At 52.2% G+C, this 22,916-nt stretch overlaps 1 protein-coding gene across 2 annotated transcripts in view; it reads right to left on the bottom strand.

Annotated features, from left to right (window-relative positions):
- The window catches only part of TPRG1 (tumor protein p63 regulated 1), a 64,139-nt gene that overhangs the window by 24,642 nt on the left and 16,581 nt on the right, over positions 1-22,916 (bottom strand). For both annotated transcript variants that reach the window (XM_053305188.1, XM_053305187.1), the window contains exon 4: positions 19,352-19,528. In XM_053305188.1, the coding sequence (XP_053161163.1) occupies positions 19,352-19,528 (177 nt within the window). The remainder of the gene's footprint in view (positions 1-19,351; positions 19,529-22,916) is intronic.

Raw genomic sequence — 22,916 nt, 5'->3', positions numbered from 1 at the left:
TCTCCTGCTGTTGCTCCCCTGCAACTGGTATTGAGAGGCATCCTGCCTCTGAGGCTGGAGATGGCCCACAGCCACCAGACTAGTAGCCATTAGGGATGTGCCAACAGTTCGAGAAGGGTTGGTTCTACGTTGAACCAGTTCGGTTTGACAGTTCCGGGGTCAAACTGAACACACACACCCCAACAGTTCAGGGGTTTCACGATTTTTGGGGTGGAATTTTTTAAAAACTTTAGCCCCTTTGGGGGGCTTCCTCTAGGCCGTGAGGGGGGGGTGTCTGCAAAGGTTTCCCTTCCCCCCACTGGCCTCGTTCATCACGACTGCAGCCTGTTTTAGCTCCTTTTTTGGCCCATTTGGACCTCTGTAAATTGGCACCATGGCCATTTTCTCTGCCACCGCGCATGCGCAAATGGCCGCTGAGAAAAAGGGGCTAAAACGGGCTGCACCAGTGATGAATGAGGCCAGTGGGGGGAGAGAGAACCTTCACGGACCCCGCCCCTGACAGCCTAGAGGAAGCTCCCTGAAGGGGCTAAAGGTTAAAAAAAACCCACACAACTTCGTGAACTCCCCCTGGACCGGACCGAACTGGGGGGTGCTGGACCAAACTGGTCTGTTCAGGTTCGAGTCCGGTCCAGACTTGAACCGAACCGGGCCAGCCGATTCCATGCACATCCCTAGTAGCCGTTGATAGACCTGTCCACCATCTGTCTAAGCCCCTTTTAAAGCCATCCAAGCTGGTGGCCATCACCACATTCCATGGCAAAGAATTCCATAGAATTCTTAAGATACGGTCACCAAACTGTATGCAGTACTCCAGATGTGGCCGCACCATAGATTTGTATAAGGGCATTATAATATGAGCAGTTTTATTTTCAGTCCCCTTCCTAATGGTTCCTAGCATGGAATTAGCTTTCTTCATAGCTGCCATGCACTGAGACGACACAGAAGGTGCAAGCCATCAGGCAGGTGGGGGCCACACAGAAAGTGCTCCGTCTGCATCATCTTCTCCCTACAAGACCAGTTGTTCAGGCCGAAGAAGTAGGGTTCGCACTAAGCTATTCCTGGAGGGTTTTTCTCCTAACATTTCACACCAGATCGAGCCATTCTGATCTCCAGGCTTGCTTTCAAGAGCCACTTGGAGATCAGGATCAATTGCTGGAGACTCCAGTCCAGGCTGGCCCTGGAGGGCTGTGGCAGCCTCATTCCTGGGTCCCCTGGTCAGACACTGAAGCAGGGAGTCTTATCACAAGCTACGTGTTGAACTCCAGGGAGGCATCTCTAAAGAGGTGTATAAAATTATGCATGGAGTGGAGAGAGCGGACAGAGAGAAATTGTCCTCCCTCTCTCACAACACTAGAACCAGGAGTCATCGCATGAAACTGAAGGTAAAGAAACCTAGAACTGACAAAAGGAAGCACTTTTTAATGGGCTTAGACAAATTCATGGAGGACATGTCTATCAGTGGCTGCTTGACCTGTTGGCTATAGGCCACCTCCAGCCTCAGAGGCAAGATGCCTGTGAATACCAGTTGCGGGAGAGCAACAGCAGGAGAGAGGGCATGGCCTCAACTCCTGCCTGTGAGCTTCTTAGAGGCACCTGGTGGGCCACTGTGTGGAACAGGATGCTGGACTAGACGGGCCTTGGGCCTGATCCCGCAAAGCTGTTCTTCCGTTCACCTTGTGCCTCAATTGCTTCTCTGGCCTGGTGCTGGAGCTTGGACCTCTGCTTCTGGTCACAGAACATGCCCCATGTCTAAACTTAGTCTAGGTGTGGTCTCGGTCAGGCAAACCTTGGTGGCCTGTTAGACCCAGTTCCTGGGGAGGGAGGGAGGCAGGCAGGCAGGCAGGCAGGCACCAGAGAAGGAGTAAGCGTGGTCTATCATGAAGACCACATCAGCATTGGCCCACAGTCTACATACTAGTTGCTCATACATGAGGAAGTCTGATTGGGACGGCTTCTAGCAGTACGGTAGCACCACATGATGTATTTCAGGCTATGGCTATTAAGAGCTTCTCTGCCAGTCTGACTGAGAACTTTGCTCGTTCCTGGCCAGACCACAAAGCTTAGGAACAACATAGGAACATAGGAAGCTGCCTTACTGTGAGTCGGGCCCATGGTTCATCTAGCTGAGTATTGTCTACACTGACTGGCAGCAGCTTGCCAAGGTTTCAGGCAGGAGTCTCTCCCAGCCCTGCACGGAGTTGCTGCCAGGGATTGAATCTGGGACCTTCTGCATGCAAGCAGATGCTCTACCCCTGAGCTCTGGCCCCATCCCCAAGTGGATCACTACCAACAGGTATCCCAACAGCAGTCTGGAAGAGGTCCTGAAACTGGAAGTAGGCTTAGCACTGACAAGAATAGTGCTAGAGGGGAGGGATGTGCACGAATCGATATTTTTGATTATATTTGTACCCAAATCAAATCACCCCCAATTTGTTTTGGGTCCAAATCTGGCCAGCTAGCACAGGGGTGATTTGTTTTGTCCACAAACCATCCCAAACAGGTAGATTTGGGTACAAATCATTTTGTACTCAAATCAATTCGCACAGACAGCAGGCACAGGCAGTGATTCTCTCAGCAGCAGGAAGAGGGTGGGGGGGGGAATTCTCTTCTCTTTTCCTCAATCAGGAAAGCAGGAACAAAAAGCCGAGAATCCACTCCAGGCAGCAGGTAGGCAAGGCAAAGCAAAGCTCCTCTCTCTCTCTCTCTCTCTCTCTCTCTCTCTCTCTCTCTCTCTCTCTCTCTCTCTCTCTCTCCTCCCACGAGGGAGAAAGGCAGAATGGTGGCTGGCTGCCTCCTTAAGTACATTTGAAAATCCCTCCTTCAAACTCCCACCCACCCTTGTCCCTCCTTTGACCCTTCCCCTAGCCAATGCAGGGTCAGTCACCTCTGGCAACACAAGATTTGAATGGAAATGAGCCAATCTGGATCCAGGGGGGAATCGCCAGCCAATCGTTGCACACTGCAAGTTACCAATCTGAAGCTTGGGAGGGCGGGATTTTTTTTTTTTAAATTCCTGACACAAAATGGAGACAGCAAGAGAGATCACCACAAAATGGAGGCCTGAATCTACGAATTTTTCAGGTCCGAAATCTGGGCGATTTGTTTTGGACCCGAATCTGGCCAGCTAGCACAGGGGTGATTTGTTTTGTCTGCAAATTGCCCGAAACAGGTAGATTTGGGTCCAAATCATTTTGAAGCCGAATCGATTCACACATCCCTACTAGAAGGGCATTCCTGAATTTTCCATACAGCCAATGAGGCCAATATTTGTTCGCTCTGAATCTCTCTTCTTGCAATTCCCATTTCTTTCCAACTGAAAACACAGCCTCTCTTTCACTTGCACCTCCTCAACATCTCTGCAGGGGCAGACAAAGCAGCCGCAGAATGAGTCCATCTTATCACTGGTCCATGAGCACAGTATGGTCTTCACTGACTGCCGGTGGCTCTCCATAAAGATGCTGCCAGGGACTGACAGTGGGACCTTCTGCATGCAAGTCCTTGAGTGGACTAGTGTCAGGGTATTCTAAAAGGAAGGGCAGGGATGCCCTCTGAAATGTCCTGGTTCCTTCCAAATGGCCATGGTGCTTTCCATATTACCCACTCAACAGCGGTAAAATGCTTCCGTGTCGGAAGGAGCGCATTGTGACTGTAAATAAAGCCTGTTGCACAAAGCCACCAACAGTGGGAGCAGTTTTGGGGAAATGCCACAGCGGGGAAATACAGCTATTTATTTGCGCCACACAAGCGAAGTTATGAAACTGTAACATGGCAATAAAACCCAAAGGAAGGCATCAGAAATGTGAACAGCACCTTGCTATCAGTGCAGGCGCTGCGGTGTCAGAACTCAGGAAGTACGGAAGCACACTTTGCAGATCCGTAGTGACACTGTGGTAAGGGTTAATCTGGAAAGTGCCCATAGGAAAGCACGGCCATTGGCCATTTGAAAATACAACGCGTTCCATGGCCATTTGGAAGGGGCCACTACATTTCCGTGGGCATTCCCTGCCATTCACTTCAGTACATTCCCTAGAGTGTACATGATTGGATGCATGGTGTCAGCCTAGTGGATGAGGAACAGAGGAAGCTGCCTTATACCGAGTCAGACCTTTGGTCCCTCTAGCTCAGTAATGCTTACACTGACTGGCAACAGCTCACCAGGGTTTCAGGCAGGAGTCTCTTCCCAGGGGCCCTTTGCATGCAAACCACAAAAACACGGCACTATGACCTCACCCCATAAAAGCTCACAATAACCAGTCCCTGCCCAACCAGATACGGGCAACTGGCCAAGATCCTCTCTGTCCTCCTAACAGACTCAGTGTGCAATTTCTGCCCTGGACTCTGCTGCTGCTGCTGCTGCTACTGTTGTTCTCGCCCCTGAGGCCAGCACCGCAGACAATGCCCTCTTGCTGCCTCTGCCGCGGCCGCGATAATCCCGTAAGGATTTTCAAGTCTCTCATTGTGTCCTCTTAATTGCTCTCATGGTTTGGGGAGATAAATCACTTAGGGAAAACATTCCAGGCTGTGTGTTCCAGTTTTTTCTGCACAGGTTTGGCATATTCTCATGATCGAAAGGTGCTCCAGGACCCCATCCCGGTGATCAAGATCTACTAATTAACATGGCTTAGCTAGATTATTGGGGTGGAAGGCCTAGAGTCACAAGGTCAGTAAGAACTCCCTCCCTCTCTCTCCCTGCTCTGAACACGGTACAAGAAGATTGGGGGTTTTCTCGACATTCATGCTCAATCCTAGAGATTGTGATTAGGGATGAACAAACATTCCCACCCATCTATTATTATTATTATTATTATTATTACATTTATATCCTGCTCTTCCTCCAAGGAGCCCAGAGCGGTGTACTCCATACTTGAGTTTCTCCTCACAACAACCCTGTGAAGTAGGTTAGGCTGAGAGAGAAGTGACTGGCCCAGAGTCACCCAGCTAGTTTCATCGCTGAATGGGGATTTGAACTCAGGTCTCCCCGGTCCTAGTCCAGCACTCTAACCACTACACCACGCTGGATCTATCTATCTATCTATCTATCTATCTATCTATCTATCTATCTATCTATCTATCTATCTATCTATCTATCTATCTACACACACACACACACACACACACACACACCCCTTTCTGTTATATATTATTTATTTTCTGCCATCCCTCCATTTTTGTTGCATAAATTCTTTCTCAGCAAGGTATAGCCTTCGGTTTCTACGATCCAGTCCTGGGAGGCGTCCTACCAACTCTCAGTCTGAGCAAGACAAATGAACCTTCCTGCACTAGGAGTTCAAGCTCATCGTGTTAGTTTTCCACACTCTGCACATTGATGGTGCATAGACATCGCAAGCCATTGCTACTCTGCTCCATTGCCTGCTGTGATTTTATTGTGGGGTCCTTTCCATGAAGCGTCTGCAGGACTTCTTCTGGGCCGGTGGGGGGCAGGGGAAGCTCCCACAGGTGGCCCCTACCCCATTGTCAGTGGGGCACATGCACACCAGCACACACACATGCCCTAGTGAGGCTCCTGCATCAATGCAGGGAGTCAGGGCCAGTATCAGGAAGAGGGGCAGCTCTGTCCCCCTCCCGAACCTTGCCAATCAGCGCTTGAAGGAAGCCCTGACTGCCAAGGATCAGGAGAGGGATGGAGCAGCCCCTCTTCATGATCTTGATTGAATCACGGGGTCGGTTGGGCAACCCCCCAGCTCCCCCCGCTCTTTCTGCAGTACCCAAGCGTCTCTCTTTAGTATTGACCTTCAGGCTTTTGTCGCTGCCCCCCACAGAATTTTGGATCAGGTTTGTCAGTCTTCTGCCCAATATTTCCCCTCAGTCCGTATGGGGAAAGCCTCTCTCTCTCAGTAAGGAAGCTTAACCCGTGGTCCGAGAACCAGAGCAGATCTGACTGGCATTGCCTCTCCCTGCACAGCCATTCATCCCCCAGAAGCCTTCTTCTCTCCCTTCATAGCCCCCTGCCTTTGACAGGAGGGGTTGGTGCTGGGAGAGCAGCCCTGAGCTCCAAGGCCCCCCCCTTCCTCCCCAGAGCTGGGGCACATTCACAGCTGGCGGCCATATCGCTGTGCCGCTGGGCAGCAACCTTCATTTCCATGTGGATGAGCAAGAAGAGGTCATGATCCGTGGTGGGCTGGGTGAACCTTGGGTCACCTTCTGGATCTATCACTGGGGGAAAGGGCACACTTCACAAGCTCACTACCTTTTTTGGGGGGGACTTTTAAACTTACTTATTTCTGAATGATTTTTATTTTTATGGATGGATTTTTTTAACTGGCTCTGAACTGCCTTGCGGCTTTCATTACAGGCAGCATAGACAAGGTAAACTCAGGGGCGTAGCTATAATTGAGCAAAAAGGTTCAAAGAACACGGGCCCCCAGCTCCTGAGGGCCCTCCAGCTCCACCCCTCCATATTTTCTTCATTATCTCCCTCACTGTGGGGGGCAGAGAGAGGGGTGGACACAGGCCCCCTCTCCCTTAGCTATGGACCTGAGTAACAAACAAACAATTGATAATAACTAGCTGGGCCAGGCGCAGAGCACCTGTGCCTCTGGCCAACTGGCCCACTCGCCCGCCACCGCCTTCCTCCCCATCCAGCTCTCCCACTGCCTCCCCACCACCACCACCACCACTTTCTGGCTGGCTGGCTGCCACCGGCTACTTCTCCGTCCCACCCGCCAGCTTCTTCTCCCACTCTCCACCCCCCGCCACTGCTGCTTTCTTGCCCACCACTTCCTGCCCCCCCCCCCGGCTGGCTAGGCACCTGCTTCTTCTCTCCCACCTGCTGCCGCCGCTGCTTTCTGGCCGGCCAGATTCTGCTGGGCCAACCCATAGCAATAGCAATAGCAACAGCACTTACATTTATATACCGCTCTATAGCCGGAGCTCTCTAAGCGGTTTACAATGATTTAGCATATTGCCCCCCAACATTCTGGGTACTCATTTTACCGACCTCGGAAGGATGGAAGGCTGAGTCAACCTTGAGCCCCTGGTCAGGATCGAACTTGTAACCTTCTGGTTACAGGGCGGCAGTTTTACCACTGCGCCACCAGGGGCTCTTTTTGGCATCAAGAGGGGAGCAGTACCCGCTCTTGGTGTCTAAACACTGTGCACGGCTTTCCAGGCAAGCAAAGGCCCCAGATTCAGCCCTGGGTATCTCTGGTTCAATGGCTTCAGGCAGTAAGCCTGGGAGAGACCCTTGACTGGGGCCTTGAAGATCAGCTGCTCATCAGGGCAGGCAATACGTAGCGAGTGGTCCAAGGGTCTGGCTCACTCACTGGCGGGCTCCCTCCCAGGTACCATCCTGCCTGTTTGCACCAGATTAGCCCCCCGCCCCTTGTGATTGCAAGCCGCCCTGGGGCGTAGCTAGGGGAGAGGGGGCCCGTGTTCATCCCTCTCTCTGGCGGCACCCCAGAGTGAGGGAGATAATGGAGAAAATAGGGAGGGATGGAGCTGGAGGGCCCTCAGGAGCTGGGGGCCCGTGTTCTTTGAACCCTTTCGCTCAATTATAGCTACGCCCCTGAAGCCGCCCCATTTTGGGACACCCTCTCCTTGGAGGTTTGCTGGAGCACCTTTCGCAAGCATTGGGCCACTGGAGGGAGAGACCTTTTAGCCGGGGAAGGGCTTAGGGGGAGGGTTGCCCATCTGATTAACAAGCCCCAGCCTTTTCTCACCAGTCAGAGCCCGAAAAAGCTCTGGAGCGATAAGCTACCTTCTCCTGTCCCTGGCGGGGTGGGGTGGGTGGGGGGAGCAGGCCCGTGCCTTCTGCGAGGAATACAGGGCGCCCCAGTCAGACATATCTGGGGGAGGGATTTGGCATTTCTGCCTGGGCTGGGCCGGGCTGGGCTGCAAGGAACGCTCACATCCCCTGGAGGGGCAGAAAGCAGCACACACTCAATAACCAGCATGACTCAGGTGCTGCCTGGAACAGGTAATGAGGGTGCTTAAGGAGATCATCATTTTAGATCTTGGTTTTGGTGTGTGTGTGTGTGTGTGTGTGTGTTGTGTGTGTGTGTTTAAAAAAAGTTTTCAATGGGGGCGGGGGGGGGGGAATAAAAGCGCCAGCACCAGCCCACAACTCTGGCTCCCAGTCACCTTTTCTCTTTCAACCAGACTGCTGCTTCCCTCCACTGGGAGGTTGGCATTGCGTTCACCCTCAAGACTGAACATGCCAGAGCCAGCACAGCCAATGCAGGGCTTCCTGCCTGCCCCCTTGCAGAAGAGGACCTGCCTGGGATCACCAGAGAGTCACCCCAAGGCCACGCAGCGCAGCTCCCTCCCGCCAGTAACGGAGACCAGAAGGTGCCCCGAGGAAAGGGAGCAGTGGGAAGGGGGGGGGGGAGATTTCCTGGGCGTTTTCCAGATTACAGCTGCAACAGTTCCGTTATGCGTTCACTAAGTGCCCCTCCATTTTGCCCCCGTTATACGCACATCGGTGCCGTGACCTTGTCGGCAGGGTGCCATTCATATGTCCCATGCCCTGTTCTGGATTTAATTGTTTCATAATTGCCCTATCATGTGGCAAAAGTGTTGCAGGAAAGTAGCTGTATTTTTCCGTTGCAGGGAGACTTGTCACGTTATTTATGCTTGCAGCACGGACAGTTATTTTCACATACATACATTTATTTGTTTGTTTGTTTGTTTGTTTAGTGGGGGGGAAGGGTGGGCACTGCTTACGGCGGGGGTGGTGGGCAAGAGGCTCCCTTCCACCCCTTTCCCTGTCAAAAGCCCACTCCTTGGCACTTTTCTGAAGAGGAAGCCCATTGAACTAAATCATTTACTTCCGGGCCATCCCAACTGCAAGAGCAGTGCAAGGATTGGTTGATTTTACAGCCGACCCCCCACGAAGTAATGTTACCAGACTGATTTTGCTCTCCTTCCAGAGGGCTCCATCGGTGGGGTGGGGTCTGCCTGCCCTCCCTTTGGGCCCCCTCCTTCCCCTTGCAGAGTCGCTGCTTTTCTGCCAGCCCAGCACTGACAGGGAGAGGAAGTGGCAGCGGCAGCGGCAGTGACAGCCCGGGTTAGGGGAAGCCCACACCTGCCAATTCCAGAGGAACCGCCCCTCTTGCTCGTGGGTGGGGGGCACAGAGACCAGACCTCCTCCCAGGAAGCTTGATCCCCCCCCCCCACCATCTTCAGACTGCTCGCCATCACTGGAGGAGCACTCGCCTCCCCTCCACTTCCTCCCTCCTTCTCCACCATTGGATTTTTAAAAATTATTATTTGTGCTTGCCTTACGCAAACCTGCCATGACAAAAGGCATTGTTTTGGAACAGTGCTTCCCCCTGCTGGTGGATTTGCGCAAGTGCACTAGAAATTCTCTTTTTAAAAAAAAGTTCTGTCACATCAGAGATCCCTCTCATTGGCCCAAAATTGAGGAGGAGGAGGGGCCAATGGATGCGTTCCGGAGGTGGAATATGCAAGCTCCCTGCCTGGGAGGGAGCATATAAACCCGCTGCAGTGACATGCAATATGGATGGGCAAAACCTTGTCATGTTGCATATAACACTGCCTGAGAATCGCTGCGCTCACGGTTTCAAACCGCTTCCGTTACACTTTGCAACATTTGAAGCGTTGCCAATCTCATAGTCTGGAAAACGCCCTGCAGAGCTTTTCAAGGTTGTGGGCTGCAAGCAACTTGGTAATGTTGCGGAGAATCCAGATCTGCCATTAGGCAGCAGCAAGATCTCAGGCTTGTCACAAACGAAGCCCACGGCAGGTTTGCTTGAAAGCTAAGAGGGGGCAATCCTGGCTGTAGTTTACCATATGCATATCTTCAGATAACGAGACGTAAGAGTGCAGTTCTGCGTCCTGCACTGATCAGACTTCACTTGAAAGGCGGCCTCCAACTCTGGGCTCTTCGTTTTTAGAAAGACGTTGATAAACTGGAAGGAGTTCAGATGGCAATGAAGATGGCGAGTCCTTCCAGAGGACAAGACGCTGTGCCAGGTGAGAAGCTTCCACTCCAGGCCCAAGCGGGAATCCACCGCACAGCCCCTTGGGCTTCCGTCTTCCTCCCCAGCACAAATTCATGCTCTGTCCCGACATTGAGTATGTTCCTCAGGCCATTTTTGCAGTAGCATCTGCGGGTGTTATGGAGAGGCAAGACTGAGAATGCCGACTCACTTTCCCTCTACGCCAGGGATTTGCTGCTGCAGTGCCGACGGCAGGAAAAGATGCTCTTGGGGTGCATTTGTACGCATGGCACGCATCGTTTCCCCCGTTGAGTAGAAATGTATTTGATCTACATTATCCACACGGTCAGGAATAAAGAGCAATTCAGAGGAAGTGATGACCCGGGGAGCCTTGGAAAGATGGGGGCTCATGTCAGGCGCGACCCTCCATACCTTCACTGGACAACTAGAGGGGGCCCCACGCACAGGCCCCACCCTCAAAGCCACTCCACCCCCGACCTCTGCACATGGGGCACTTCCAGAATAAAGCTGTATGCCATCCATGTGTGGCCCTTGCACACATACAGCAGGACACATGGGCATCAGAGGCACGGCCAGTAGCTAGGCCCTCAGGGGTGAGGCTGGCAGGCCCTTCCCTCCCCCTCCCTCTATATTTTCTTTGAACTTCTGACCTCAACATCTCTCACAATGCGTTTTCCTCCAACATTTATCCCCAGATCTGTGACTCAGTTGCCGTGGTCCAGACATGCCCATTCTAACCCTGCTCACTGGGCCAAGGAGCACTTTCCAAAGGGGTGATTCTCTTGTATTTAGCAGGGGGAGAGCAACTAGCCCAATTCAGCCCCCGAACAGCGTCCCTCCAGTGGCTGCTGCTGGTGTCTACTTTGCTTAAGGTTACGAGTCCTTTGGGGGCAGGGGACCATCTTGCTTGTTTGTTGTTTGCTTTTCTGTGTAGACTGCTTTCAACACCTTTGTTGAAAAGCAGTCTATAAATATTTGTTGTAGTAGTAATATGAAGGCTGCCATCCAGACTTAGAAAGTGCTTGAACAATGAACCCAGCTGTGCTAGTGTGGGGAGACCGTGTCGCTGCACAGCATCAGGGGGATCTGGGCAACTGTGCTTGTGCACAAGAGTTCACTGCCACAGGGGTTACGTACCCCGTTGTGTGAGCACAAACATGTCTGCACTAGTGCGACACTAGTCCAGAATGCAAACTGCAGACTTGGTGCAACAGCCTTGCACGAGCACTACGGCTTCGCACATGTGCCGGGTGTGCCTGGATGCCGGCCCCTGAGCCAGACCAGGGGCCCATTTAGCCCAGTCTCCTGAACCCGGCTGGACCCAGGGCCTTCCGCATCTCTCCCTGAGCTCTGACCCGGGCCACTCTTTGGAGCCACACAGAGTAGGGTGTGGTCTGGAAGGGGCATCCCGGGCTCCTTGGCGGTGCCATAGAAGATGCCGGTGGTCGTGGTGGTGGGTTTCTGGAGCGCACGGCGTCCCAGCCGGCTGGGTCGAGGGCAAGATGTGTGGGCCCAGCCACAGCAGCTGAAGGCAGCCTTCCAGGATTGGGTTGTGTAAGGCTAAGAATCCGGCACCCCTTCCAACATGGAAAAGGAGCTCAGCCAACAAATGCTTAGAATTTGGACTCCTCCTCCGGGGCGAACATTTCGAGCCAGGCAATCGTCAAGGACAAAGCAAGGAGAAATGGGTTTGACGCATTGCCTGGAAGTAGCCTCTGGGAGCACAACCCTTTCCCTCGGAGTTCCATCCCGGCTCTCTCCAGAGGGAAGAGCACCACCTGCTGAACCACGGGGAGAAGCTCTGCGGGAGCCACAGAAGCTGAGCTGCACGGCCAGGCTCCTGCCCCGAAGCCAGCGGGGCCTCAGCCTCTCTCCGCTGGAGAATCAGACTGCCCGGCTCCGGGCTCACGGGGGGAAGCAAGCAAGCGTAGGTCTCCCCACACTGCCTGGCTCCCAGAGCTCTCCGGGTCTTTCACGAAGCCCACCTCTCTGACACCACCAGCCCATTCGGGATCTCTGACCTTTGCCAAAGCGACAGGCTGCTGCCTCCTAAAGACAAGCCGAGGAGGAAAAGCCTGCGGCTGCTCAGGGCCAAGAGGCAGAAGCTCACAGGTTCGATGCAGCAGCCCAAGGGGTCCTGGGCTGCAGGGCCGGGAAAAGGCTCCCTGCCTGGGTTCTTGGAGAGCGCCTGCCAGTTGGAGACAGGCGTCAACACCGGCCTCGGTGGCCTGCGTGGCCCCCTCACTTCTGGAGGCACCTGAAGACTGGCTGATTGACTCAGGCCTTTGGCTAATGCAGAGGTTTGTTTATTGGCTTCGGTTTGTCTTTCTATGCTGCCCCTCATCTTAAGAGCCCAGGGTGGTTGAGAACAAGATAAAAACCATTCCGTTAGAAGAGAACAAATACAGTTGACAGTTCAAAAAGAGCAAAGGACAGCCCATTGGCCCAACGCCTGGATGAAAAGGGCAGCCTTCACTCTCCTCCTAGAGGCTTGGAGAGAGGGAGCCATGATGCGGGTCTCAGCTGAGAGCGAGTTCCACCGCCTGGGGGCAGCCACTGAGAAGGCCCCGTCCCACGTGCTCAACAGACGAGCCTCAGACAGGTGTCGGCAAGCAGAGCAGAGTCCTCCCCGCCGATCTCGTCAGGTGGGTAGATTCTGCTGGGAGCAGACGGCCCCTGAGGTGCCCAGGGCCCAAGCCGTTTCAGGCTGCAAAGGTAATAACCAGCGCCTTGAATTGTGCCCTGAAACAGACTTGGCGTTTCTCAAGCCTGGGCCCCCCAGATGTTGTCGAACTACAATTCCCACACCCCCAGCCAACCTGAGACTTTCCAGCTGTTGTGGGACTACATCTCCCATCACCACCCCAGCCACAATTGCAGCTAAGAATGATGGGAGTTGTAGTCCAACAGCAGCTGGAGACCATCCGCTTGGCCACTGTGCTCTAGCAGGGGGATCCCTCCCCACTCTGGCCCCTCATTGCCCCTATAGAATGGCCCCCGTGGCTGAGGCTCAGGGAGACGCAGACGCCTCCCCCGAAAGGCGGTCTGAGGCATCCATGGACTCGCACCCAGGCCTTCAACACCAAAACAGCCCGGCTGCAAGAGGCTGCCGATTCCCCACGCACCCAGTTGGCACAAGCCGCTCCATTCTGAACCGGTTTACGGGTAAAGCAGCAGGTCAGTCTCAGGGCACCTCCGGGATGAGGCAGAATGTTTAAATAAGCTAATCTCCAGGGCCTCCAGCTCTCCTCCGCAGCTGTGCCGGGCAGAATGTTTCCCTTTGCCTGGCCTGGACAGGAAGCCATCTTCCCCTCTCACCTCAGCCCAGCCCAGCCCCAAGCCATGGCAGCCAAGTCTGGGCAATAATGGAGTCCAACCCCCCATTTGGTCAGCCAGAGCCCAGAATCTTTCCTGGTTGGAGGTCGGTTGTGCAGCCTCCGGGAAGGGGCGCGTGCGCTGGTCAGGATGCTGCTGCTGCTGCTGCTGCAGGCGTGGTGGCTTGTCCCCATTATGCTCTGCTTGAAAATAGGAACATAGGATGCTGCCTTATACTGAGTCAGACCCTTGGTCTATCTAGCTCAGCGCTAACTACACTGACCGGTAGCAGCTCTCCAAGGTTTCAGGCCGGAGTCTCTCCCAGATGCAGTTGGAGAAGGTGACCGGGAGTGAACCTGGGACCGTCTCCATGCACGTGATGCTCTTCCGCTCAGCTACTGCCCCATCCCCTAACGGGAATATTGTACAGCAGACGGTGATCGCATAGAGTCACCCATCCAAATGCAAACTAAAACAGACCCTGCTTAGAAAAGGGGGCAATTCATGCTTCCTATCGGGCAGCAGGGAAATGACTTGACTAGCAAGCAGGAGGTTGCTGGTTCGAATCCCCGCTGGTATGTTTCCCAGACGATGGGAAGCACCTATATTGGGCAGCAGCAATCTAGGAAGATGCAGAAAGGCATCATCTCAGACTGAGTGGGAGGAGGCAATGGTCAACCCCTCCTGTATTCTACCAAAGACAACCACAGGGCTCTGCGGTCGCCAGGAGTCGACACCAACTCGACGGCACATTTTACCTTTACCACAAGAGCTGCTCTCCTTCCCAAATAATGATACAAAGAATGCAAAGGCAGTTTGAGTCCTCTCTTCACCACAAATTTGATCACCACAACCTCTGGGCAGCAGGTTAGGCTAAGAGAGAGCCTCTGGGCAAAGGTCACCAAATATAAACCGCCTTGAGATTATTTTAATGAAAGGCGGTATATAGATTTAACAATAAATAAAAACAAATAAATAAATAAGTGAGCTTCATCGCCAAGCAGGGATTTGAACTCAGAAATCTCTGGTCCTAGCCAGACACTCCGGTCACTACACCACACTGCCACTGGCTTTATATGTTTCCAAAGAAGCAGAAGAGTCTTGCATGCCATTGGCATGCTGGCTAGCAAGATGCCCTCAGGAAGCTCACATGCAGGACATGATGAGTCCTCCTCTGCTATTGCCACTGGCATCCAGGGGTAGACAGCTTCTGTATATGGAGGTTCTATTGAGCTGCTGTGGCTAATAGCAATGGATAGCCTTCTAGTCCTCCCTAGGTTTATCTAATCCTCTAATCGTCTAAGCCGGGGGCTGCATTGCCACATCTTGGGACTGTGTAAGAGAGGACTTTCTTTTGTCTGTCCGGAATCTTCTGTGCGTGAGATGTATTGGATATCTCTCCCGCCCACCACCACCGTATTATGAGAGAGGGAGGAAAATTAACTCTACCTAAGGCAGTTTGGCCTTTAAAAAAATGAACAGCAGTGCAAAAGCACAAGATCTTGGACGCTGGAAACAATATCAGGAAGGCTGTTAAATGCCTGGAATGCAAGATTTGTTCCAACTTGCTGGCTCCATTCACTTGCAGCCATTCATAAGATCCTTAGTCATTATTTTCTTAAGGAGCTTGTATTATGGTGGTGATCTCTTTGTATTTATATTTTTAAAGCCAGCTTCGTGGTACTTCTAACAGGATATAATTACCACTGAGGATATAATCCTAAACCCAGAAAACTGTGGAAATGGAATCTGGGAGAGGCCGCCGGCTGCCCCCTTGGATAGATGCGTCGCCACTCGCAGGAGGAGGGGGTTGGCCCCACTTGGCTTCCAAGTCATGCCCGGCGCCGAGGGCCACTCCGGCTGGCTGGCCATCAGACCCTCTTGTAGTACAGCCAGATCAGCCAAAGCCTGATCTGGCTGTAGGAGAGGAGAGCTGGTCTGGTGGTAGCAAGCAAGACTTGTCCCCTTAGCTAAGCAGGGTCCACCCTGGTTGCATCTGAATGGGAGACCACATGTGAGCACTGCGAGATATTCCCCTCAGGGGATGAAGCCGCTCTGGGAAGAGCAGGAGGTTCCAAGTTCCCTCCCTGGCAGCATCTCCAAGAGAGGGCTGGGAGAGACTCCTGCCTGCAACCTTGGAGAAGCTGCTGCCAGTCTGTGAAGACAACACTGAGCTAGATAGACCAATAGTCTGACGCAGTATATGGCAGTTTCCTATGTTCCCTCTTTTTCCTCTGGGATCTGCCATTATGGGGCAAAACAGTCTCACTCAGGGGTTCAGATCTGGGCCAGGGCTTGAGTTGCTAACTTCTATAGAGTGGCTGCTCTAGAAAACTGAATGTATAAGCAGTACACAGCAATAAGTGTGTGCGCTCTCTCTCTCTCTCTCTCTCTCTCTCTCTCTGCATGCACGCATGCATATGCATGCTCACACACACAACATACACATGAATCCACGAATACAGGGACATCAGGATGGCGACAGAAGGTGCCGCTCATACAGCCATTGGCACGATTCAGCTTTGCTCCTGACGATTCGCAGTTACAGCGCAGGATATGCGTCCTTCGAAAACAGCCCTTGGGGGCAGTGCTCTGAATGGCTGGACTTGAGGCACCTCCTGCCACAGTAAAGCCGCCCCTCTGGGAAAGGCCCTTTCCTCTCAGCTGTCAGACCCCAACAGACTTTCACCTTCTCTCAGGGATGTGGGGCCCCTGGTGGCGCAGTGGTAAAACTGCCGCCCTGTAACCAGAAGGTTACAAGTTCGATCCTGACCAGGGGCTCAAGGTTGACTCAGCCTTCCATCCTTCCGAGGTCGGTAAAATGAGTACCCAGAATGTTGGGGGCAATATGCTAAATCATTGTAAACCGCTTAGAGAGCTCCGGCTATAGAGCGGTATATAAATGTAAGTGCTAGTGCTATTGCTATTGCTATGTGGGGGACAATTAGCTTTCTCTGGAAATGCTCTAAGAAAAGCCCAGCACAAGAGAGACCCTACTTTGTACTGGCTCCATTGGGGGAGGTGACTAGGAAGCAGACCGAGGCAGCATCTTGGCTCCCTACATCTGGGCCAGATAGAGTCTTCCTCTCTTTCCTAGGAGGATGTCTTGATAAACCCCAGGTTTGGAGAGCTAATGGGAGAACAATCTGCAGATGTAGGTGTTTACTTATGGCTTTTTGCACGCATCCATCATGATGCTTTCCTGATATTCCCCTGGCTGCAAAAGGAATTCTTCAGGGCAAGACATAATTGGACTCATGACCGTGTCTCACCTCTGCAGGGGTGTGGGGCCCATTAGGATGGTCTGCCCGAGAAGGTTGTTAGATCCAATAGGATTCTGAGAAGCCTTGGAGGGATTTAGTGTTGGCTCTGCCGGTGACCCTGTCAACACTCTGGTGGAGAACTGGAATAATCAACTCACCAGGGCAGTGGACACGATTGCTCCTAAGTGTCCTCTCCGACCCTCTTCGAAACTAACCCCTTGGTATAAAGAAGAACTACAGGGGCTGAAGCGGCGAGGTAGATGACTAGAGTGCAAGTGGAGAAAGTCTTGACTTGAATCCAACAGATGACTACATTTGAGCACATTTGAAGATCTATTCTCAGGCAAAACGTGCAGTAAAAAGAGATTCTTTTCCTCCCGTATCGCATCCTCAAGTTCACACCTGGTGGAGTTGTTCAGGGTTGTGAAGGGGATAATGTGCACCCCTTCCCCCTTGAATCAGTACTTTGAACCAACAATTACTTGCTGTGACCCTTTTAATGAAGTTTTTGTAGACAAAAGCTCTTGTATTCGGGCTGACTTAGATTCAAACTCCACAATTGTTACAGATGCTGTTTCCCCTTATGTGATGACCCAGGATCAATTTTAAGTTTCTGACTCCTGAGGACGTGGGCAAGTTGCTCGCCTCGGAATGGTGCGGCCTACCACCTGCCCTCTTGATCCTTGCCCGACATGGTTTATACTGTCTAGCAGGGTGGCTGTTGTAGAGGGCCTGGTAGAATTATAAATTCTTCTCTGAGGGAGGGCAGGATGCCCCCTTGTCTTAAGGAGGCAATTATTAGACCACTTCTGAAGAAGCCAGCCTTGGATCCCTCGGAGTTAAGCAACTACAGGCCTGTCTCCAACTTTCCAAGGCTGGGCAAGGTGATTTAGAAGGTGGTGGCCTCCCAGCTCCAGGTGGTCTTGGAGGAAACTAATAATCTAGACCCATTTCAAACTGGATTTCGGTGGGCTATGGGGTGGAGACTGCTTTGGTTGGCCTGATGGTTGATCTACAATTAGGAATTGACAGAGGGAGTGTGACTGTTGGTCCTTTTGGATCTCTTGACAGCTTTCGATACTATTGACCATAGTATCCTTCTGAAACTTCTGAGGGGATTGGGGGTGAGAGGCACTGCTTTGCAGTGGTTCTGCTCCTACCTCACGGGAAGATTCCAGGTGGTGTTCCTTGGAGATTGTTGTTCTTCCAAATCTGAACTTTCCTATGGTGTCCCTTAGAGCTCCATATTGTCTCCGATGTTGTTTAACAACTACATGAAACCGCTGGGAAAGATCATCAGGAGATTTGGTGCATGGTGTTATCAATATGCTGATGACATCCAAATCTATTTCTCCATGTCAACATCATAACCTCCCTAAATGCCTGCCTGGTGGCAGTAATGGGCTGGATGAGGGATAACAAACTGAGGCTGAATCCAGATAAGACGAAGATACTTATTGTGCAGGGTCAGAACTCGGGAGATGATTTTGATCTGCCGGTTCTGTATAGGGTCACGCTCCCCCAGAAGGAACAGGTACGCAGTCTGGGGGTGCTTCTGGATCCAAACTTCTCCCTGGTGTCCCAGGTTGAGGCTGTGACCAGAGGTGCTTTTTATAAGCTTCGGCTGATATGCCAGCTGTGCCCGTTTCTTGAGATGAAGGACCTCAAAACGATGCTGCCATTGTACATAATCTGGAAACTGCAGTTGGTCCAGAATGCGGCAGCCAAGTTGGTCTCTGGGTCATCTCAGAGAGACCATATTATTCTTGTGTTGAAAGAACTACACTGGCTGCCGATAAATTTCTGGGCAAAATACAAGGTGCTGGTTATTACCTATAAAGCCCTAAACAGCTTAGGCCTTGGGTATTTAAGAGAACATCATCTTCACCATGAGCCCCACAGCCTGTTAAGATCATCTGGAGAGGTTTGTCTGTGGTTGCCGCCAACTCGTCTGACGGCTACTCGGGAACGGGCCTCCTCCATTTCTGCCCCTGGACTTTGGAATGCACTCCCTGTTGAAATAAGAGCTTCCCCATCTCTGGCAACATTTAAAAAGGCACTGAAGACACATTTATTCACTCAGGCTTTTAATTAGATTTATGGGTTTAATATTTTTAATGTTGGTTTTAAATGATTTTAATGTTAATGATTTTAATTGTTTAATTAATGTAATGCTTTAAAGGACTTTAAGTGTAAATTGCCCAGAGACGCACGTTTGGGGTGGTATAAAAATGTGTTTAATTAATTAATTAATTAATTAATTAATTAATGTTCTCCCTTCTGCACTCCTGCCAGACATATACCCAAAAGTCCCATTGGCTGGGAGAAACTGCCCATGTGGGGCAGAGGAGAGAGAAACGATCCAACACGTCCTGTTATATGGCCCCTTTTACAAGGACTCCTGCACAAGATATATTTCCCCTCTACTGCAGAGGTACCCAGACGGATTGGAGGGCTTCTATACCCAGCTCGTGCTCTCTGATACAAATCATACCACGGGAGCTAAGTTTTGTGTAGCAGCAGTGAAAATACGACAACAATTGGTACAGTCAGGATACAGTTGGTTGTAATATTTATATGTATTTATTGTTTGTTTGTTTTAAACTCCGTATTTGATCTTTGTTCAAAATACGCATTGATTGCTTTCCAGATATGGTAGCATTTCTCCCCCTATGAAGGTTATTCTATGGTTTGCCCCCAACATTTATTGCTGAGAGGTATCGTGCCGCTGAACATGGCATTTCCACATAGTTATCATGCACCCAGAGCCACTTGAGGCCCCCCTATTCTGCCCCGGACACATGATGCCGACCCATCGCGAAGGTGCCTCACCTGTCCAAAGACCTCTCCGGGAATGTGAAGGGACCCAGGCAGACCCGCTCGATGCAGCTCAGAGGAACCTTCTTCAGCTCGATGCACTTCAACATAATGAAGTCGTATTTGCAGACCAGGAGGGCGGAGTCTGTGATCACCATGACGCGCTCCTTCTCGTTGTTCCAGTGATCAATCCTGGAGCGAGGCAAGAAGAAGACCGTCAGCAGCACAGCAGACATTTTGCAAACCCAGACAGGCATGGCGGGCCTCCCCGGGACATCCTCCGTGGTCCAGTCCTTGCTTGGCCCAGAAAATCCCCATTTCAGTCCCTTCCATCTTCAGCGGAGAGGTTCTTGGGGGCCTAGGGAAGACCTCCTCCCTCCCTCTGCTGCTGGTCAAAGTGGACAGCCCTGGGCGAGACCGATCAACGCAGCACGGTGTGCGACCAGGCAGGCTGCTTTCCTCCCCGCTTTTCCTTTTGTCCGTGCAAAGGAACTCAGGCTAGCCCTGTGAGGACGACACACTGGACATCTGATGCCATAGGGACAGACTTGGCCTTGGACTGGGTCAAGCAGCCCTCTCAGGCCGTGCTGCGAAGCCAGGATGTTATCTGCACCTGGCTTCATGCTGCGGGGTAAACCTTGAGTGAAGCCACTCCGAATCCCACTCGTGGCATTGAGGGAAGCAGCCCCTCCCCTCTGCTCTCGGGTTTTGTTTTGCTGCAAGTTCACATGGCAGGCGTCTGTGTTTTCCTTCCTAGACAATGGGGCGGGGGGGGGGAGGGAATTCTTCCCAGCAGAGATCGATCTGCATTTGTGAAGAGAGGATGCCTCTTATCAAGCTAATGATTCTATGTCAGAGCCTCTCCCTGTTTGCTCTGGCGCTTTCAGAAAAAGTAGCATAAAACCAGCATTTTAAAAACCCAGAAATACCTCAAGATAAGCTAGAACTCGCAAGACTCAGCCTGATTTTTGTGTGGAGTGCTTCCAAGGATCTCGAAGGGACTTCGGGGTAAGTTTGGCTCTCCTGAAGGAGGTTCGGGGTAGAAGCCCTCTCTGTAAAGCCTCCTGGAATTTAAACTGCCTGGATAGCGAGGGTGGCAGGACCCCTTCCTGAGTCCCTCACGGCCATCCTTGAGGAAGTCTGCGTCCCCGATGGCCAAAAGAAATGTTAGAATGCAGACGGCAGATGCTGCTGCAAGGAGCCTCTGAATTCTCCAGGCACCCCAGAATGCAGTCAGGGCCAGAAAGGAGCCTGGAGTGAGGATACAGGGGACGAGCCGCCGGCTCCCTCTTTCCTGGCCACAGCCATCACACCGGCAGAGGCGTAACTAGGGAAAACGGCACCCGGGGCAAGCACTGAATTGGCGCCCCCCCCCGCGCCCCCAACATACTACATTATACTTAGGTTTTTCATCACAAGCGCCCGCCGCCGCCAAGCCAGGCCACTTGGGGGGGGGCGCGGGCGGCGCAGAAGGGACCACTCGTGGGGGAGGGGGCGCCGACGTGCTCCCTTGACTGCTGCAGCGCTGCTGCACTGAGCAGGAAATATTTGTATTAACAAAAAAATTTTTTTAAAAAAATTTGTCATGGCGGCGCCCCCCACGTGACCAGAAAAGATGGCACCCGGGGCACATCCCCCCCCTGCCCCCCCCTAGTTACGCCTCTGCACACCGGCACCCTTTCCAGAGTCCAGACCCCCCTGAATGGGGTTCTGGACCTCAAGCTGGAGGCCTTTACACTGAACAGACTCTCTAAAAGCTGCTCTCTCCGCCAGCTGGTGGGAGCTCTCTGCTCAGGACTCTGTTCCGGGCTGGTCACGCAGCGAGATCGCAAACCCTGCCCCTGCTGCTGTGTGCGGGGTTTGGTCCTGTGTGCTGCCCACCCCGGCTCCAGAGAATTCACCCAGCCCCGGGCCAGATGCAGGCACAAGCTAATTCAGCTACAGCTTCGTGCTCCCCATTATGAGGGGCCTCTGGATTTAAAACAACAACAGCAACAACAAAATTTCAAATTTTGCACAAATGTATATTCATTAAAAGGCATTTCTAATGCAAATAGGCAGTTTGCAAGAGAACTGTTTTTGATAGATTATTAGTTTTTTCACTGCATCTCTGCCAAGCAAAAATTTAAGCGTTATTATCTGGATTTTCATTATCCTTTTTGTTAGAATGGAAGAAGAGCTGGCCTTATGGGAGGAGCTGTTCCTGCGGCAGCAAGCATGAATTGCCCCTTTGCTAAGCAGGGTGCACCCTGGTTTGCATTTGAATGGGAGACTACGTGTCAGCACTGTAAGATATGGGGCTGCTCTGGGAAGACCACCTGCATAGGAACATAGCAAGCTGCCCTATACTGAGTCAGACCCTTGGTCCATCTAGCTCAGGATTGTCTACACAGACTGGCAGCAGTTTCTCCACAGCTGCAGGCAGTAATCTCTCTCAGCCCTCTCTTGGAGATGCTGCCAGGGAGGAAACTGGGAACCTAAATGCTCTTCCCAGAATGGCTCCACCCCCTAAGGGGAATTATCTTACAGTGCTCACACATCAAGTCTCCCCTTCTTATGCAACCAGGGCAGGCCCTGCTTAGCTAAGGGGACAAGTCATGCTTGCCGCCACCAGACCAGCTCTCCTCTCCATGCTTGCATGGAGCAGGTTCCAAGTTCCCTCCCTGGCAGCATCTTCAAGACAGGGCTGAGAGAGATTCCTGCCTGAAGCCTTGGAGAAGCTGCTGCCAGTCTGTGTAGATGATACTGAGCTAGACGGACCCAGGGTCTGACTCAGGATTAGGCAGCTTCCTCTGTTCCTTCCTAATAATATATATATTTAATGCTATGGGGCCTTTTATGGTTGATGCAGCTTAGGACCCCAGCAGGCCATAATTTGGCCCTGCCCAATTGACCCCAGCAGGCCATAATTTGGCCCTGCCCCAGCTGATGGCCAGATCCTGCACTCTACTCCCCTTCCCCTTTCTTTCAGCTGAAATCCCCAGACTGGAACATTGGGTTGCAGGATCCATAATCGCTCACCTAAGTTCACTGAGCTTCGAGCCCTCCTAGCTTGGGGCAGCTGCTGTGCAGCCCTGGTTGCTCTCTGTGGCCAGAATCCATGGACTACTCTCTGAGTCAGACTGACCCAAGGTCCTGCTTGTCTTTGGACGGCCTGAGAGACCCCCGATGCCCTGAGCAGGAAACCCAGAGAGATTCCTGCGTGGAACCACCAGCTGACTGAGTCCTCGGAGGCTGAGTCCTTCCGAAGCGGGCCTGCCATGAGCTAACCCTTGCCGTTGACTGCCTGGGAACCTCAGGGCTGTAGTTCAAAGACTACAACCCAGCGTGGTATGGTGGTTAGAGTGCTGGACTAGGACCGGGGAGACCCAAGTTCAAATCTCCATTCAGCCATGAGACTTGCAGGGTGTCTCTGGGCCAGTCACTTCTCTCTCACCATAACCTACTAAAGGGTTGTTGTAAGGAGAAGCTTAATTGTGTACACTGCTCTGAGCTCCTTGGAGGAAGAGCGGGAAATAATAATATCCCTGCTGAAATAAGAGCGTCTCCTTCTCTGTTTGCTTTTAGGAAGACCCTCAAG

Source organism: Hemicordylus capensis, chromosome 3 (genome assembly GCF_027244095.1).
Source record: "Hemicordylus capensis ecotype Gifberg chromosome 3, rHemCap1.1.pri, whole genome shotgun sequence".
Classification (NCBI taxonomy): domain Eukaryota; kingdom Metazoa; phylum Chordata; class Lepidosauria; order Squamata; family Cordylidae; genus Hemicordylus; species Hemicordylus capensis.
Note: the sequence above shows the minus strand (reverse complement) of the source record. Positions and strands in the feature narration are given on the sequence as shown.